The following is a 19,400-nucleotide window of genomic DNA, read 5'->3' on the forward strand; positions in this document are numbered from 1 at the left end:
AGCTTAATACCATGTGACTTATCAAAATACTATGCTGAGTACAATGGGTATAGCTTCTCCTATAATCCACGATGGTGCATGATTGTATTTATGGAACTGTAACCTTACTACCTTAAAAATTAGAAACCTATCAAATCAAGATAAAGTTAAAACTGGAAACAAGTCTATACCTTATTTTCTACTTCACGGCAAAGAGTGTGTAACAGTATCTATTAAGTACACATCAGGTCGCATACAGCATAGGACAGAGCTGCATGTGAAATTGACATAATCTCTTATTAGAAGTCTAAAACAGGAAGAAAAAAGGCTCTCAAAAGAACAGAATTTCATTGACTTTCTGAGAACAGCAAATAACCGGTGACTGAAATACAACATTAGCAATAGATAACGGTCATTTCTACTGAATTGAAAAAGCCTTGCATTCCAAATCAAGGCTATAAAAAGCTTTGTGATGTGTTTGGCATTCCTCTCTTATATTATATTTCATTTTTCATTTTAAAAAAAATCCATAGTAAGTTCAAAACATTTTCATACTTAAAGGATCTACTATAAAAATAAAAATCTGAATTCTAAACAAAGAAGTTAAGAGCCCTATTCCATCAAACATTTCTCCATTTGCAATTCATCTTGGTAATAGAGACAGAACCTGGGTAAATGCATATAGGACTTGAGGCAGGAGATTTTTCTTGCTCAATGCATAATTCATGTGCTCCGCCTGCAAAGTGTGTAAAATGAGAATTTCACACCGCAGCATGAGCCATGGAGCTGCAGAGAAAAGGCAGATGAAATCATATTTTACTGTGTGAATTTTATTTCTTACCCTCCCAATATTTATACAAAACCATCATTGACAAACCAAACACACTGACAGATCACCCACTGTTTCCATTGTGTTAGTACTTGAGAAGAGATCAGGCAGAAAGATAGACAATTTGTTTTTGTATATTTTTTTTAAATAGAGGATTAGGTTTTTAACAGCTGAGTGACTGTATTAGACTTTTATAAGGACAACAGTAACTGATCTTAAAATCTCACTACAAAAATACCTAGTTATCAATTCATCACCCTCAAATCTCCATTTTGTTTCTATGGTATTCGATTATACACCTCAACACATCAACATTTTCAAAATAAAATACAAAGTCACAGGGTTAAGAAACTGATTTCTACTTAAAATATTTCATTTCAAATAATAAAAAAAAAAAGATCCTGGAAATACTTATTAAGCTCAAATAATACAAATAAAAATATGTAATAATATATCTGTAAAGATTTTTTCATGTATTATGCATGTTCATTTCATGCTGATTAAAAAACAAAAAGCAAGTAGAAAAAAGATCTGAAACAACAAGCGCCAAGCATGCTTCCTAAGAGGAAACCACTGTAAAGAAGATTGAAATTTAAAAACTGTAGAACAGGATAAGTGGTATATAAAGTTTGTCAAACTCATATTGTACTTTGAAATCAACAATAATTCAAGGCTAATTTCCAGCCTCGCAGGGCAAGATATTTGCATGAAATATTTTCAGTTAGAATTACCAACCAAGGACAATATAATGACTCTCCTGCCTTCAAGTCATCTAACAAATTTGATTTAAGAAATTTGAGGCTCACACTTACACTGGCCTTTAAAACAAAAGTACACTGCCAGTAAATTAAGAATTCTTGGGGCGCCTGGGTGGCGCAGTCGGTTAAGCGTCCGACTTCAGCCAGGTCACGATCTCGCGGTCCGGGAGTTCGAGCCCCGCGTCGGGCTCTGGGCTGATGGCTCGGAGCCTGGAGCCTGTTTCCGATTCTGTGTCTCCCTCTCTCTCTGCCCCTCCCCCGTTCATGCTCTGTCTCTCTCTGTCCCAAAAAAAATAAATAAACTTGAAAAAAAAAAAAAAATTTTAAAAAAAAAGAATTCTTTTTAAGTGAAAAGAAGTCTGAACTGTTAAACAAATCTTCCCTATTAGATTGTATTTACTTCAATAAGAAAACTTCTTAATGGTCTTCACTTTGATTTAAAGATTTCAAGTAAAGCGAAATGATATTTCTGTTCTGAAGAACTTAAAATATAAACTAAACTAGGAACAACATAAATTGAAAGAGGCAAGGCTTGGGGCGCCTGGGTGGCGCAGTCGGTTAAGCGTCCGACTTCAGCCAGGTCACGATCTCGCGGTCCGTGAGTTCGAGCCCCGCGTCGGGCTCTGGGCTGATGGCTCAGAGCCTGGAGCCTGTTTCCGATTCTGTGTCTCCCTCTCTCTCTGCCCCTCCCCCGTTCATGCTCTGTCTCTCTCTGTCCCAAAAATAAATAAATGTTGAAAAAAAAAAAATTTAAAAAAAAAAAAAAGAAAGAGGCAAGGCTTTGAAATGTTCTATAATATTGTACAATATTCACAGAAGTTCTATAATTGCTACATACATAAATACTTGTAAAAACACAAGTAAAACTTGTTTTCTATTTCTCAAATAGGGCAGAAAACCAATCAGAAAATAGTTTCTCTATCTCTTATCCATGATGTTTCACAGCACAGGCCAGTTTTACTTTATCCCCAAGAATCTTTCATATGGTAGATCTTTTACTAAGACATATCTTAACATTTACTAATGTCTGGACATAGTTATAGTAACAGTGGCTGGTCTGTAGAGCACTTAAGATATTTAATCCCTCCTAAAAACAGACTAGCAAAGTTTTATGAGATCCACGTAACCTGTAATAAAGATAACTGACAGCATCTCAAACAATGCTATGTATATACAGTTTTTTCTTCACTGTTAGTACATATATTAATCGCAATTTTGATTAAGATAATTTTCAAATATGAAAAGCTCTTAATATGGAATGTTAAGTGCAAGTATGTTACATATATTTACTTTCATTGATAAATTATGCTTTATACAGTTTATATAATTAAAATGTTAATATATTTACAAAGAAAATACACAGAAGTTATACACAATAAATTACAATCATGATTTAAAATATTTATCATTAAAAAATTAAATTTTTATCATTTAAATAAAAGCTTATTTAAATCTTTAGCAGTTGGTACACAGACACTGATGATATAATCAGAACTATTATATCAGTTAAGGGATGAAGAATGAACTAACAAACTGATGTGGAAATAACTATAGTATATAGGAACACACTAATACATAGCCTTGTTTTAAAAACATCAAAGCATAGATTCAGTTAAAACAACTCAAAAGCCTGGTAACTTAAGAAAAAAAAATTTTTTAATGTTTATTTATTTTTGAGACAAAGAGAGACAGAGCATGAATGGGGGAGGGGCAGAGAGAGAGGGAGACACAGAATCTGAAGCCGGCTCCAGGCTCCGAGCTGTCAGCACAAAGCCAGAAGCAGGGCTTGAACTCACGGACCGTGAGATCATGACCTGAGCTAAAGTTGGACGCTCAACCGACTGAGCCACCCAAGTGCCCCAAAAAGCCTGGTAACTTAAAAAAAAAAAAGTATTTTAAATGAAAGTGTGACCATCTGATTAACACACAATTTTAACTACAAGCGGAGTATAACTCAATTATACAGGTAAAAACAGGATAAAGCGATATAAATGTGAATCTCTTTCTGATAAAATGCATTTTACATTATTGATTTCTCTTCCCATTCTTCTTTGTTAAAAAAAAAAATGGTTCCCTTTACACTGTGTAAACCATGGGCAGTCACTTAAAATTTATAAAACTATTAAAAGTAATTTTGTTATAGGTATTATTTGGAGCAAAAAAATCATTTCATAAAGAGTCAGACTTAAAATATTTCTCTATCAAATACATTTCAGAAAAGAACACCTACCAATAAAAATATGCTTGCCCATCAAAATAATTGTCACTGAAGAACAAGATAATTTTCTTTGGTCATTACTGACAATATCTGATCTAAAATGAGGACATCTTCCAATCAATAACAAACATAATACCAGAATGTATGACTATATATAGTTTTATATCTTATGGATATGCTGGGGCACGGTGTTCAATGACAAACACTTCAAGAACAAACAATTCAGCAGCGGCTCTCACTCTTTTGACTATCTTTACACCATTCACTGAGTAATATTTTCTCATCAGTAACATTTTTCATTCCAAGCAGTCATTCCCAACTAGGAGAAGTGGAAGGACCATTCTTTGATATAAACCCACTTTCTCCTCAGCTTGTATTTTCTATAATAAGAGAAATAGTACAAAAGGAAAAACAAAGGACAGAAATGGGAAAGCATACAGCATATTAAGAGAACTACAAATATGTACTCTCTTGGGATTAGAATATAGGGACCACAAAGACAATTGAGAACGGAAAGGTAGGTTTGGACATGCTAGCCTGCAGAGTTTTTACTGAACCAAGATGATAATGGGGCACCATTATGGGTAACTTTAACATTAATCTGGCAGCTGTATAGAAGCACTGGGCTGGGCAAGTGTCTGAGGATGACCAATGGCAATGGTCTATGAGTAAGGTAATGAAGAGCCGATCTAGTATGGTGTAGCAGGAAAGGAAGAAATAGATATGAGAAATAATACAGAGAATCTCTAAGACTTGGCAACTGTGTAAACATACAGGATAAAGGAGGAGTCAGAGATAAATTCTGGGGCTACAGATGTGGGAAAACAGAAAGACTGACAGTACTAAATGGTAGAGCAAGTGTTCCTCTGGCTATAATGGATTGGGAAGCCAGTAGCTTCTAAGAGGTCTAAAAATTTGGTTTGAATTTGTAAAGAAAAGTTAGAGCTGTTATAGGGACTTAGAGATGTTATTATGGAAACATTTCACCTAAATGTTTTAGCTGAAGCCATGGGAGTTAATGAGTCTCACAACAGGAAAAATGTAGAGAAAAAGACTAAAAATATATTGATTCACACTGATTAATATTTTTGAAAAAGTGATGTGCACCAAGCACTAACTTTGGGGCAATGTTCACACTTGAATGTCATAGAGATTAAAAAGTAAAGCAATCAAAGGACTAAAAGGTCAAAGAAGTCAGAAGAAAAGGGATGCGAAGAGTTTCAAGTAGTCAGGGAACAGTCACATAAAAAGATCAAGAAGGAGAATATAATAAACAAGAGAAGGTCACTGAGTTTGGGAAAGATCATGGCTGACTTTTCAGAGAGCAGTATCCGTAGGAGGTGATAAGAATTGAAACCCATCTATGGGGCGCCTAGGTGGCGCAGTCGGTTAAGCGTCCGACTTCAGCCAGGTCACGATCTCGCGGTCCGTGAGTTCGAGCCCCGCGTCGGGCTCTGGGCTGATGGCTCAGAGCCTGGAGCCTGTTTCCGATTCTGTGTCTCCCTCTCTCTCTGCCCCTCCCCCGTTCATGCTCTGTCTCTCTCTGTCCCAAAAATAAATAAACGCTGAAAAAAAAATTAAAAAAAATAAAATAAAATAAAAAAAAAGAATTGAAACCCATCTAAAAGGGACTAAGAAATAATTGGGTTAAGAGGTTGTGGACGAAGACTACTTAGATTATTTTTCTAAACTCTCTCTCTCACACACTCTCTCTTCCTCTTCCTACTTCCTCACCCGCCAGATGCCAGGAAAGACTTGAGTACTTTGGTTGGCAGAGGAAGAATTAGTTCGTGGAGAAAGAGATTAAAGGTGCAAAAGAGGCAGATGATTATCAACAAATCAAGGCCAAGAGTAATTTAATCTTTTTCCTGGCTAAGTGGATAGGAATTGCTTACTCAGAGCTACATTCAAAGGAAAAGGCAGGTAAACAGAGATTGTATATTAGATAGCAGAGAGGCGCGAAGACGCCCACAGTGGATGGCAGCTCAGTCTTCTCCAGAAAGAGGTCATAGTTGGACATTAACTTACAACTTGAATGGTATAAAAAGTCAGGAAAACACAGGAGACATTAAGAGTTAAAAAAATTTCAGTTCCTTTCTGCATTGGTGTTCTATAACTCAAGTATTTTTGGTTTCTCAGGGAATTAATGTTCGTACACGTTAAAAAATGTTAACACTGCTGTTTTATATTTATATAGTATAATATATACTTTTATTTATTTACTTTACTTTATTTACTTTATTTACTTTATTTATTTACTTTATATACTTTTTATATATTTATATAGTATTATATATACTTATCTTTCATATTAGATTTTTTATAACAGCACTTGAAAGTAGTAGAGTAGGAATTAGCATTTCTACTTTATAGATGAGGAAACTGAAGCATAAAGATAGTATCTTCCAAAAAGTAGAACACTATATACCTCATAGGACACCATAAAATAAATTGTTCTCAAAGCTATATAATCAAGGTACCTCCAAGGCCTCATCCATGCTCAATATCCCCAAAACACACTATCCAAGTGAAAGAAAAAGAAGAGAAATAGTAAAAGTATAGATTTAGTCTAGCTGCAGATTCAAGGAGTATGAATTTTCAGCACTAACAAACTGACATGCTAAATTAAGGTAAAGCACCCACCATCTGCCTTCATTACTCATAATCTAGACCAGAAGCCACAACACTTGGTATAAGGAAGAATTCTATAATTACAGAGTTGCCCATTATCTGAAAATTGGTGTACTTGTAATTGCATGGTATATTCCAAATTACTCAGAAAGGAATAGTAAAAAATAGTTATCGTGGCCTCAAGGTGGAGAATATTCCAACAGATAAATTAAAACAATCCTATCGTCTATTATAGACAGCAAAAGACATTAAATATGGAAAAAATAAGCCATATACACAGAATACATGGACATAAAACTATCAAGAATGTGAGTAAAATCTGAATTTTTCAAGAGTCTTAGCTCATCGCAATACTTAAAACTTTTATACTGATGTTCTACAGGAAAATATTTTCAATTATTAAGAGACTTAATCTGATCACTGAAAGTGTATGACAAAGAAACAAATTGAAATGCTAACCTGGGATACCTCTGTAGCTTTTTGTTTTGTTTTAATTTTTAAAAAAATATTTATTTATTTATTTGAGAGACAGTGAGACAGAGTATCTCAAGCAGGCTCTGCACTGTCAGCACAGAGCTCAAAACCGGGCTTAAACTCACAACTATGAGATCAAGACATGAACGTTTAACTGACTGAGCCACCCAGGTGCCCCTACCTCTGTGGCTTTTTAATGCAGACCTAAAACCCTGCTTCTAAAAAACAAAAAACAAAAAACAAAAACAAAAACAAAAAACCCTACTTCTAATACTATGTAGGTACTAAAGTCTACAGTTTTTTAACTTTAACAAAACTTCGTAAGAATAATGCACTTTAATTCTACCCACTCGATATTCATTGATTTCTTGTGTGCTCATTTTTTAAAACACTGATTTCTTATTCTGGGTTGTACTTACTGTCAATTTCTAAAGCTCCTTTATTTTAAATAACATCTTAAACTTTAAAATATATAAATATGAAATGAATAATTTAACATAAGTAATTTAATGTAAGTAGGAAATGGGAGGACATCAAACTCACTATGTGATAAATTTTTATATGAGGCCAGAGTAATAAACATAAAAATCTCAAAGATTTTATGTGAATTTTTGGAAAATAGAAATCTTAGATTATATACTATAAATAGATACGTTTTAAACACAAATTCACATTTAAAATAGGTTTAACCACATGCAAGAATATTTGCAATAAGGCAAGACAAAAACTAGCCAATTTTTAAACATGCTTATTCTTTTTTTATTTTTTTAAATATGCTTATTCTATAATAATAAATCTCTGGATGGGAGAAGGCAATTATCTACTTGAATGAATTTATTTTTATCCTTGGCTACTCAGGTGACTTATTAAAGAAATTCAAGTTAATAGAAAAAATAAATGAGGAAAATATTAGGTTAAAAAACAGAATTCAATAAAAGGCAAAGTTTTGCCCACATATTCAACATATGGAATAAAACAATATATACTTATAAAAAACTACTACATTTGAAGCCTAGGATCAACATGATCCATTTATAGGAAAGGAGTAATAATTAAAGATCAGAAAGATATGTATAAGGTCTGAAATTAATATTCATAATTACATTGTTCAATTTATACTTTTTTTAAAGATTTTATTTGTAAGTAATCTCCACACCTAACATAGGGCTCGAACTCACAACCCTGAGATCAAGAGTCACATGCTCTACTGACTGAGCCAACAAGGCACCCCTCAATTTATACTTTCACTTTTTACTGCTAAGCAGAGAAGTTTCAGTGTTATAAATGTGAATCAGAAAGCATTATCATTCTATTACATAAGTCATTCCTACATTTGTTTTTAAATACATGGCTACTGTATTTTTTTATTAACTAAAGAATGTATATCCTTTAATTAAACCTTTAAAAGTATTCTATTACCCCAACACCTATTTTTAAAAAGCATTACTTGTCTCATTTTCTTATGTATATACATTTATATCACCTTGCTCAATACTATTTCTGTGACTTCCTTTTACTTTCCCCTTCATGAAAGCCTCTATTGTCACATTCTAGCTCAGAAAAAAAAAAGGGCCATAACTCATAACATTGAGCTCTGTAATTACAGTGGCAAAGGATGAGGTTAAAAGTTTCTAACTCTTCTGTAGGGCTGAATTAAAAAGGAAGCAATTATCTAATAAAAAAATAATAAAATCATAGGTGTGGATGAATGAAGATGGTATTGATTTCAGTTGTCAGTGATAATGTTACATTTCTTTCTCAGTTTCTTGATTTTTAACAAGACACTTTTTTTCAGAAATACTTATTCTTAATTGGAAAAAGTCTATGAGAATACTTACTTTCAATAACAACAAATGTGCAATCTCTTTCTTACCTTAGTGACTTTTCTGGATTCAGATTCACTTTCAGATTCTGATTCTGATTCAGAATCTGAAGAACTTTCTTCTATTGAACTAGAATCAGCATTGGAAGAATCTGAAGTTTTAGATTTTTCATTTTCGTTCTCCCCATCTTCAGAATCACTATGAATAACAAATTTCAAAATATCAACTTTAAATCCTTTATATAAACAAGTTTAAGTAGTTTAAGGAAATCAAATGGCAGGGCGCCTGGGTGGCTCAGTCAGTTGAGCGTCCAACTTCGGCTCAGGTCATGATCTCATTCATGGTTTGTGGTTTCGAGCCCCAAGTGGGGCTCTGTGATAACAGCTCGGAGCCTGAAGCCTGCTTCAGATTCTGTGTCTCCCTCTCTCTCTGCCCCTCCCTCCACTCAGGCTCTATCTCTGTCTCTCAAAAATAAATAAACATATAAATAAATAAATAATCAAATGGCAAATTGGTGCTATATGTCCATTTTGCCTATAAATCAGAACCTTTATTAGAGAAGTATATTTCACTGAGAACCAATTCTTTTTAGTATATAAAAGATAATAAAAATGGTTTTAAAATTCCAGAACATATCACTAAGATAATAATAAAGGTAGTATTATCTATAACCAAATATATCAGAATCCATTCAAAATCAATGATATTACCATGTCAAACATACCTCAAACGCAAAAGGTCATAAAACAACACTAAATAATGTAAGTAGAATATAATTAATAGTTAAATGTTTGATTTACCAGGAATATATATTAGGTGCTAATAGTAACAACTTCAATGATACTTAGGACTGATTTTAAAACGCTGTCTTGAAATTCTAAATATCCATTAATAAATTTAAAACTCATACACATACTTTTGCTAAAATAGACTTGCATTTTATAGATTTTTTTTTGTACAAGAAAATTATTTACATATGTTCTGAAATGTGACCCATAAACATACGTGAGAAAATGTTAACTAGTTCAAAAGAGATTCCTTCTAATGCACTAAGTCTTACTAAAAATGTCAAATAATCAAATATAAACTTTTAAAATACCAAATGATCAAACCTAAATGCTGATGCTACTCATTCATTTAATAAATATTAATTGACCACCCACCATGTGTTGTAAGTACGTCAGTGCTTAAGGATCACAGTGGTTAGTAAGATACAGAAGAACTCTGTGTCGCCCTTATAATGTCTACACTCCTTTGGAGACTATAGAGAAGTAAGGCGGCAATGACAATAAAGTATGGTAAGTAATGAGTAATAATGTATACTGTGTCATGAAAACATCTGGAGGAGAGAAGCATCTAAACAAACTTAACCAAGAGAGGGAATGCTTCCTAGAGGAAGAACACAGAAGCTGAGAAACAGGATTAAGTAAAGGAAAGTCTTGAGTAGGGAGGTAATTATCCAAGGAGAAGGAGTAACATGTGAGGCAGCCCAAAGGTCTTTTCTCAAAGAGATAGCTGGTGGTCTTCTACATTTTCTCAAAACTGAAGGTCTAATTCTCTTTCCATGTGTGTGTATTCTTTTTAAGAATCTTTCTTTTTTTCAGAAACTTTATATTAGTTAGCTCATATAGATGTTCCAACATATTCTTACTGGGTGCATTATTATCCTATAATATTCAGGAAAGTTAAGAAACTTGCTCAAGGACATTGCCAAGAGTGGCAGGACTGGAATTTGAAGTCCATCTAAAGACCATGTTTTCCCCATTACACCATACCAGCTCCCTTCAAATAAAAATATTTAGGAGTGTAAAACTAAAATTTAATCATAAATTGTTATGACTACTAAGGGTGGTTTTAAAGATATTTAAAGCTCCTTAGCTTTACAAAATTATCATACAGGGGTGCCTGGCTGGCTCAGTCAGTAGAGCATGTGACTATCGAGCTCAGGGTCCTAAGTTCAAGCTCCATGTTGGGTGTAGAGATTACTTAAAAATAAAATCTTTTTAATAAAAATCATTATACACTTAACACAAGCAAGTTTAAAAAAAAATTCTAAAAGACAGGCCGAAAAACATGGGGGGGGAGAGAGAGTGCTAAAAGAAGGGAAGAATCGATATTTCCTAGAATTGATTTTTGCAGAGGAAATACGATTGCAGTTTATTAAAAATGAAGTCATGGCAACATCTCAGAGCACATGTAATTATGTTCGATGACTAAAAAATATGTTGTTTTTTCCCCATAGCAAAAAATGGCAATCTATTATCCCCAACTCAATGGTTACAACATATACTTAAAAATATAAGGTTTTTAATGTATTTGAGATTCCCTTTAGTGTAATAAACAATTCTTTTAAATTAGAACATAAAGAGAAAACTCCATTTCTGGAGGAAAAAATACATAATGCAACTAATATAATACAAGATTAAAATTTTCTAGCATATTGACTTTTGCTATCTGAAAAGATATTGAGTGCACTGACCAAAATTTTCCTTCCTAGAAATAAGATACTTTTTATAAAGTATGTAATCATAGATATTCTGATATTAAACCAGAAGTACAAAATTTCTCTCAAAGAAAACGCTATTACAAACCAAGTAAATCCTCTGCTGCAACAAGTGAATGATTCTGCATATATTTAACTTACAGCTTTTAAGATAAGATTTTAAAGGTAAAAGTGTTATTTTGTTATGCAGCACTCAATTTTGATGGGTAATTACTGTTTACCTTACTGCTTAGAGTTTCAGATGTTAATCTAATGAAAAGAATTTACTGGTAACTAGCTTTTTAACTTTGCAATGATGAAAAGCCTGTATTAATTTAACCTACAGATTTCATTTGTTCTGAACAGGAAAAACAATATAAATCACTTTTAAAATCATTAAATCCTGACTTAAATTAATAAAGTCATAATTAGGGCATTATGCTGTGTTTGTTATGGAAGTGGCAGGGCGAGCTGCTTTAATTACTGTCTGTAATAAAAGGAGCAGAGAGCGTACTGCGCCCCAATCAGTGCTGTCAGCCACGACTGAGCTGGGCTGCAAGCTCATCAAGTGAACGGGCAGCAGGCTCCCAGGGAAAGGGCCATCATGTCTGCAGAGGCCACTCGCTGACAGCAGTGGGGAAAACAGACTCATACAATCCAAGGTATTAGCCCCAATTATTCAAAATTTTAATGACACTTTAATACATGATAATGTTGATAATGGGAATCTTAAAAAGCGCGAACACTTAAATATCTTATGACCGTCTTCCTTCACAGCCCTTGACTCTAATATTTGGATCATAATCTTTTTACTATAACATTATTTAGAAAAATCAATTGTCTTACTTACATAATGGCAAAGTGTTGAAGGATTTAATTTTAGCCCTCAGCAAAATTGCTACAAAAGGTAATTAAGTGTTTCATACCTACTTCTTGATCACTTAACTCAGCCTTCCAAGGTTATACCAATTTTCAAAATGTAACCCCAAGATTTGTTCAAGTTCAAAATGAAAACTAAGCATAATAAGTAGAATAATTATGTGAACTAGTATTCTAATTAATTCTACAAGATTCAGTACCTGCTTGGGGAAAAAATGCACACACTTATTTTCTCACTCACTTTATGAATTAAAGGGAAATGTTATACTGGGAGAAAATATCACAGAATGGTTTCTGAAGGAAATTCTGACAAAATATTACCATTTCCGTTTGCTTTTGGAGTTCCTCTTGGCTGTTCTTTTGTTTCCTACTTCTGATGCACTTTCACTGTCACTCTTATGCTCACTGGAAGAGTCCTCACTGCTGTCATCACTACTGTCTCCCTCCTCTTCTTGTTCTCCACTTGCACTTCCAGATTCACTGTCTGAAAAAATATAGTCAGATACTCCTTGATTTATAGCCATTTGGTTATACATAAGGACCCAAGTAACTGTCAGTATTCATCACAAATGAAACCAGATGTTGAATTTTAGTTTACTGGACCCCACTTGTTCAATACTGTATTTCCACATTCAGACCCCCACATTCCTATGGCAGGGTGAGTGTGGGGAGCTCCTAAAGACAGAGAAGGCATTCTGAGAGTGGGTACGGAAAAGGAAAGAAAAGATGAATCAAGTAAACCAAATGTGAGAGAATCTTGCTTTTCATATCCCTAAGTATCGAGTTACGGCAGAAACTTTTTTTTTTTTTTAAGGAATGACATAAGCGTAATTCATTCCTCTACCAATGAGAAATTTTATTTAGAGAAGAAGGCAAGAGCTGAATATTCCCAGGAATAATTTTGAGAGGGGAATGAGCCATTCAAATCATCTGTAAGAATTTCTCAATTCAAAGGCAATAGGCAAAATTACTAATTAAAAAAGTTATTACTTATTTTAGCTAGAATAAGCACTTTCCATAGGTCAGATGATAAAATGACATTGTAGAGGTAAACACTGCAATGTTTTATGTGTAAATTGTGTTATACTAGGACTCTTCACAGAAGTGATATGTATAGTGTATTTATGTGTATTTGAAACATGAAGTATCATTTTTACTATCTGAAATGATTATAGGTGCAAAGCTTTAGCCCAGATAAGAGGACAGACTGTTGTCCTATCTATTATCTATCTGATGAAGTGCCCTTAGGCAGGAACATATTATAATAAGTAAATAATATCTAATTTATGAGGATTGATTTATGTATCACACAGTGAAAAGCTAAGATTACCTGTATTTTTTTGGAACAGCAGACGGCAGTTACAGGCATGGGCTTTCAAATTGCAATGTCTGGGTTCAAATCCTAGCTCTGCCACTTACAACTTAAAAGACTGAGAAAGTTATTCAATCTTTCTGGGTCTTGGTGTCCTTTCCAACAATGATGATAATAACCCTAGCTACTTTATTTACAGAGCTGTTGTGAAGATTAAATGATTTAAAACATATAAAGGTGATGAGGACACAACAACACCTGCCACACAGTAAGGCACTCATTATCATCAGCTTCTACAAAGGGCAAAATTTATTTTACCCAAATTTTACACAACTGCCGAATAGGATATTTTAAATTTGTTGTGATATCAAAGGTGTGCACACGTATATATTAACTCAGATAAATGACTTATCCCATAAATAATGAGAAGAAATTACAGCATCTAAGTGACTCTCTCATGTTAATTACACGGGAGTTCAACATGAATCTGCGTCTAGTTCACTTCAGGCACCATTATTTAAATATCCAAGTTAGTAAAATCCTTAAGGAAATTTGTTTATCCTCTAGAAGACTTCCTCATTGAGAAAATAATGTCATAATTTCTAATGAGAAAAGTTACTGTATTCCTCCAGTAGCTAGCACAAAATTGCTGCCACATGGCTCACATCAACCCATGAAAAGTCTCAATGGAATATTTCAAATACGTATTTTAACTCTCTCCCTATTGCAAAATAAATAAATAAGCATTAAAAAAAAAAAAAAAAAAAAAAAAAAAAAAAAAAAAAAAAACAATGCCTGGGTAGCTCAGGCAGTTGAGCATCCAACTCCTGATTTTGGCTCAGGTCATGACTGCATGGTTGGTGAGATCAAGCCCCACATCGGGATCTGTGCTGACAGCAGGGAGTCTGCTTGGGATTCTCTCTCTCCTTCTTTGCCCTTCCCCAATTACGCATGCGCGTACTCTCTCTCTCTCATGAAAGTATTAAGTAAACATTTTTAAAAAGTCTTTTTTTTTTTAAAGTTAGCCTATTAACAGGCATGAGCTTATGAATAAAGGGGGTGTAGACAAATATCCATATGGTACACTTGTAACTATTCAAACAGATCTTTCTCAATAGTCAACATCATTCCTGAAATCTATTTTTTAGCATTCACAATCTAGATTGAAATATTTTCTCCATTTTCAGCTTGATATGAGGCATTACAGGTTAATTTATCAGATACAGAAAATAAAGATTTTTATAGGGGGAACAGACGAAAAAGAATGAATTACCTTAGAGTAAGGTGATGGATGACCAAGTAATAATGAAAAGCTCTTGGTTCTGCCAAGGAAAAAAGGTTTTAGAAGAAAAGGGTGTCATTTGATCTTGGCTCAGATGTCTCCCAGGTAAATTGTTTTTAATATTTAAGACAGAGAGAGAGAGAGCCAGCACATGTGCACACACAAGCAGGGGAGGCACAGAGAGAAAGGGGGAGAGAGAATCCAAAGCAGGCTCTGCCCTGTGAACACGGAGCCTGATGCAGGGCTCAAACCCCACGGACTGTGAGATCATGACCCGAGCCGAAATCCAGGGTCGGATGCTTAACTGACTGAGCCACCCAGGTGTGCCTCTTAGGTAAATTGTTAAAAAGGGTGGTAAAAGTAACTCCAATAGGTTTCTTAAAAAACTAAAAATAGAACTACCCTATGACCCAGCAATTGCACTACTAGGCATGCATCCAAGGGATACAGGTGTGCTGTTTCAAAGGGACACATGTACCCCCGCGTTTATAGCAGCACTATCAATAATAGCCAAAGTATGGAAAGAGCCCAAATGTCCGTTGATGGATGAATGGATAAAAAAGATGTGGTATACACACACACACACACACACACACACACACACACACACACAATGGAGTAGTACTCGGCAATCAAAAAGAATGAAATCTTGCCATTTGCAACTATGTGGATGGAATTGGAGGGTATTATGTTAAGTGAAATTAGTCAGAAAAAGACAAACATCATATGACTTCACTCAGGAGGACTTTAAGAGACAAAACAGATGAACATAAGGGAAGGAAAACAAAAAGAATATAAAAACAGGGAGGGGGACAAAAGAGAAGAGACTCGTAAATATGGAGAACAAACAGGGTTGCTGGAGGGGTTGTGGGCTAATCCTGAAATCATTGCTTCACTATATACTAACTAATTTGGATGTAAATTTTAAAAAATAAAAAAATAAAGTTAAATTACAAAGTTAAAAAAAAAGTAACTCCAATACATTTTTCATTGTGTCAACTGCTCACAGAATTTTAGTGCTGAAGGGACTTGAAAGTATCCACCTCTATTTCTTCATTTATCAGACACAGAGAAAGGTAAGTACCTTACTCAGTTGGCAAAGCTAAAATGCAGTACTTCTAAATCCTTCCTACTCGATAGTCTTTTCATCGTATATTGTTATCCTAGTCATTTTAGCTCTTTGACTCTTTATAATACACTGAGATTTATTAATTTTAACTTCACTCTATACAGGGCCATGTAGAAATAAAAGAGCATAAAATGGATGAAGAACATATTGTGCAATGTTTAAAATAAACTTTACATTTCTACAAAAGAAAGTTACTTTTAAAGGCCCCACTAAGGGCTTATCAAATATAATGGTTTCCAGTATGCTATGAATATAACAGGCAGAGCAGGTTAGAATGCAGAAAAGCGTGAGTTTCTGTTTCAACTCTATCATTTACTAGCTGGGTGTTCAAGAAGCAAAGTCAAATGAGAAAGGATGAGAAATTACTTTTAAAACAAAACAATGCACTATTGTACAAACTTTGTTTAAGCCCACTTGGTGAATATTATGTACTAGGCCTTATGTTTTGTTGGAGGCACAGTATATCAGCTTTAGTGAACGAAGTTTTTCAATAAATCATAAACCCCACCACTGTCACTGCTGCTATCAGAAGAGTCCTCTTCCTCCTCCGATTCAGAATAAAATTTCTTAGCAGGATTCTCTTTCTTTGCTTTTCCTGCTGGAGTCCATTCTTTTGCCTGTTTTTCAAAAAAGGAAAATTGTAAATATAAATGAATTCTCATTAAGGGATTCAGTCTTCTGGCAAACAATCATTCAAGATCCACTGTGAACCCAGAAGAAAGTTGCCGGTCCCAACAGAGAAGGCAACTATTAGAAGAGCTGACATTAAGGCTGATTCCACTTTATTCCTAAATAGAGGAAACCAAACCTCACTCAGAGTGCATTCTGTTAAATCAACAACTTTATTTTACATAAAAGACTTTTGTATTTGTTGGTCTGCCAGAGATGTGAACTAAAGTAATATACTCTAGAAGATGTGAGGCATTTAGAGGCAGACACAATAACAGCATGAAGAAACGAAAGATCAGAGCTTAATACTGAAGTTAAAAAAAAAAAAAAAAAAAAACAACACCCGAAAACAGTACAGGCAAATCAACAATCCTAACCATCTCAGCAGCCTAACCCCTCAGGTAATATTTGATTTCTCTTTCTCTTTCATATCCTAAATATCTAATCCATGAAAAAGCTTTTAGCTACCTTGGTCAGAGCCATCTTCTCTCAGATTACTGCAACTGCTTATTTTGCTTCTATCATACCCCCGATTCCCCAACTCCAAATTTGCTTATCACAGCAGCTAAAATGACTGAATTAAAGCCCGAGTCTAATCAAGCCTATCTGGGGTTTGAAAGCTTGCCACAGCTCTCCATTTCACTCAGAAAAAGCTAGCCCTTACAAAAATCTGCTTGCCTTACATGACCAACACCCCCCCACCCCTTGCCTTTCTGACCTCCTTCTGCTGCTTTCTGGCCCACTTTGCACCAGCCACTCCCAACTGTTCCCCCACACACCTCAGGTATGCTCCCCTGAAGGGCCTTTCCCCAGCTGACTGCACTTCCAATGCTCTCCCCCAGATAACTGCACGTCTCACTCCCTCCCTCACTTCCTTCAAGTCTTTGCACAAAAGTCACCTCAGAGAGGACTACTCTATTTAAAATTCCAACCTCTCATACCTGGCACTTTCGTACTTTGCTGTATTCTTTTTTATTTTATTTTATTTTATTTTATTTTATTTTATTTTGGTCACAGCACTTATCAGTTTCCAACATACTATAAATACAATTTACATATTTATTTTTATTGTCAGTCTGTCACTGCTAGAACATCAGCTTCTGGAGAGCAGGGGTATTTGAATACTTTGTACACTGACAGATCTCAAAAGTGTCTGGCACAATAATGATGAGTTGTGTGAATAACTCCTCAAAGACTTTAATGCACTGAATTAAGTAAAATAAATTATTTTCATAATTATGACTTTGATTTATCAAGAAAAAATTAAATCCTGTTTCATATATTCTGTTATAGGGCAGACAAATCTCTATTTTTTAAGAAGTCAAAAATGGTTACAACTCACTTATTTATCAAAAATTGTTTTTCCTTTTTAATTTTTTTTAAGGTTTATTTATTTTTGAGAGAGACGGAGTGCCAAAGGGGGAGGGGCAGAGAAAGAGGAGTCACAGAATCCAAAGCAGGCTCCAGGCTCCGAGTTGTCAACACAGAGCCTGACATGGGGCTCAAACCTACAAACCATGAGATCATGACCTGAGTTGAAGTCGGATGTTTAACTGACTGAGCCACCCAGGCTCTTATCAAAATTTCAATTGAGTTCCTATTATGTGCCAGCTGGCTAGAGCATATATTTTGCTGTAAAGGAATTTAGAGCATGACAGAGGTTTAAGAATGGTTCTCAACACTGGATGCATGTAAGAGTCAACTGGAATATTTTGTAAAATACTAACACACACACAAAATATACTAATTCTGAAAAAGCTAATGCCTGGGATTTACCTCCTAAGATTCTGATTTAAATGGTCTGCAGCAAGTCTCACATAGGTTTGTTTTTAAAGATTTCCATATGATTATAATATGCAGCCAGGGTTGTAAACCATTGATCTAGAGGACTTTAGGGCTTAAGGTATGTTGCTCAAAAAGATAAGCTTCAATAACCTGGAAAATTAGTATATGGACAATAATAGAAAAATGAGTAAAAATTACTTGAATATATTTGAATATGATACATAAGGTCAGCAGTACTGCTTTCTTTTCATATATATTTAAAATGCTGTCTTCCAAATATGAATAAAGATGCTGTTCTATAAACAAAGTTCTATATTTAATAAACAATTCAGTTCATATTTTTTCTTAAACCCTTAAAACAAACGTATTTTTTCTGAAGCCTGGTAAAAAAATGGCCGTATCAATTTCTGGGGAAAAAAAAAAAAAAATTTAATCTAGATGACTTTCCGGGTAAGACCAAATTAACAAATAAGGAAAATTAGGGTTCTATGCTCAAAAAGGCAAATTACCTTGACATGGCCATGAACTCTTTATTCATGGAGTTTTAGGTTTTAAACAATAAAAATATTTTAACTTTTTTATAGTCTTTTATGACCATAATTAAATCATTCTAAGCAACAGAAATAATGGAGAAAGAGAAGAGGAAGAGAATAATGAAGGACTAATTAGAAAAATCCTAGGAGGGATAAAATATCAAAAGTAGATATGTTTACAAAGTAAAATACCTTTGATATGAAAAAGATGGTCTGTCCCTAAGGGAGTGAGATTTTCTAGAACTGAGCAAAAAAATTGGAAAGGATCTTCAAAACTTATTGGTATCATAATATAAATATACGTTATATCCAATATCCTGGAAAAGGTAGGGTGCAATTCTAAGTCATTTCTGGTGTCCATATAACTAGTTTCCCTGTCAGGTTACCTAAACCTAGGCATTTTTCTTAACTAAGGTTATATTTCATAATAATGAAATGTGATCCTATAAGATCACGGTATTGTAAAACTAGGATAACACAGTGTACTATGTGCATGAAATGCATTGATGTGACTTTGGAGGAGGGGTGGTAGAGTGAGAGGTAAGAAAGACTATAAGGAACACTACCTTCTGCACTGTTGCAGCTGCACTGGATAATAAAACTAGGTATATTAATTT

At 34.3% G+C, this 19,400-nt stretch overlaps 1 protein-coding gene across 2 annotated transcripts in view; it reads right to left on the reverse strand.

The window, feature by feature from the left end:
* AP3B1 (adaptor related protein complex 3 subunit beta 1) overlaps positions 1-19,400 on the reverse strand; it is a 262,517-nt gene that overhangs the window by 82,061 nt on the left and 161,056 nt on the right. For both annotated transcript variants that reach the window (XM_045496395.1, XM_045496398.1), the window contains exons 18-20: positions 16,305-16,413; positions 12,395-12,557; positions 8,763-8,910 (exon numbers count right to left, since the gene is read on the reverse strand). In XM_045496395.1, the coding sequence (XP_045352351.1) occupies positions 8,763-8,910; positions 12,395-12,557; positions 16,305-16,413 (420 nt within the window). The remainder of the gene's footprint in view (positions 1-8,762; positions 8,911-12,394; positions 12,558-16,304; positions 16,414-19,400) is intronic.

The sequence above is a fragment of the Leopardus geoffroyi genome, chromosome A1, assembly GCF_018350155.1.
Source record: "Leopardus geoffroyi isolate Oge1 chromosome A1, O.geoffroyi_Oge1_pat1.0, whole genome shotgun sequence".
Taxonomy (NCBI): domain Eukaryota; kingdom Metazoa; phylum Chordata; class Mammalia; order Carnivora; family Felidae; genus Leopardus; species Leopardus geoffroyi.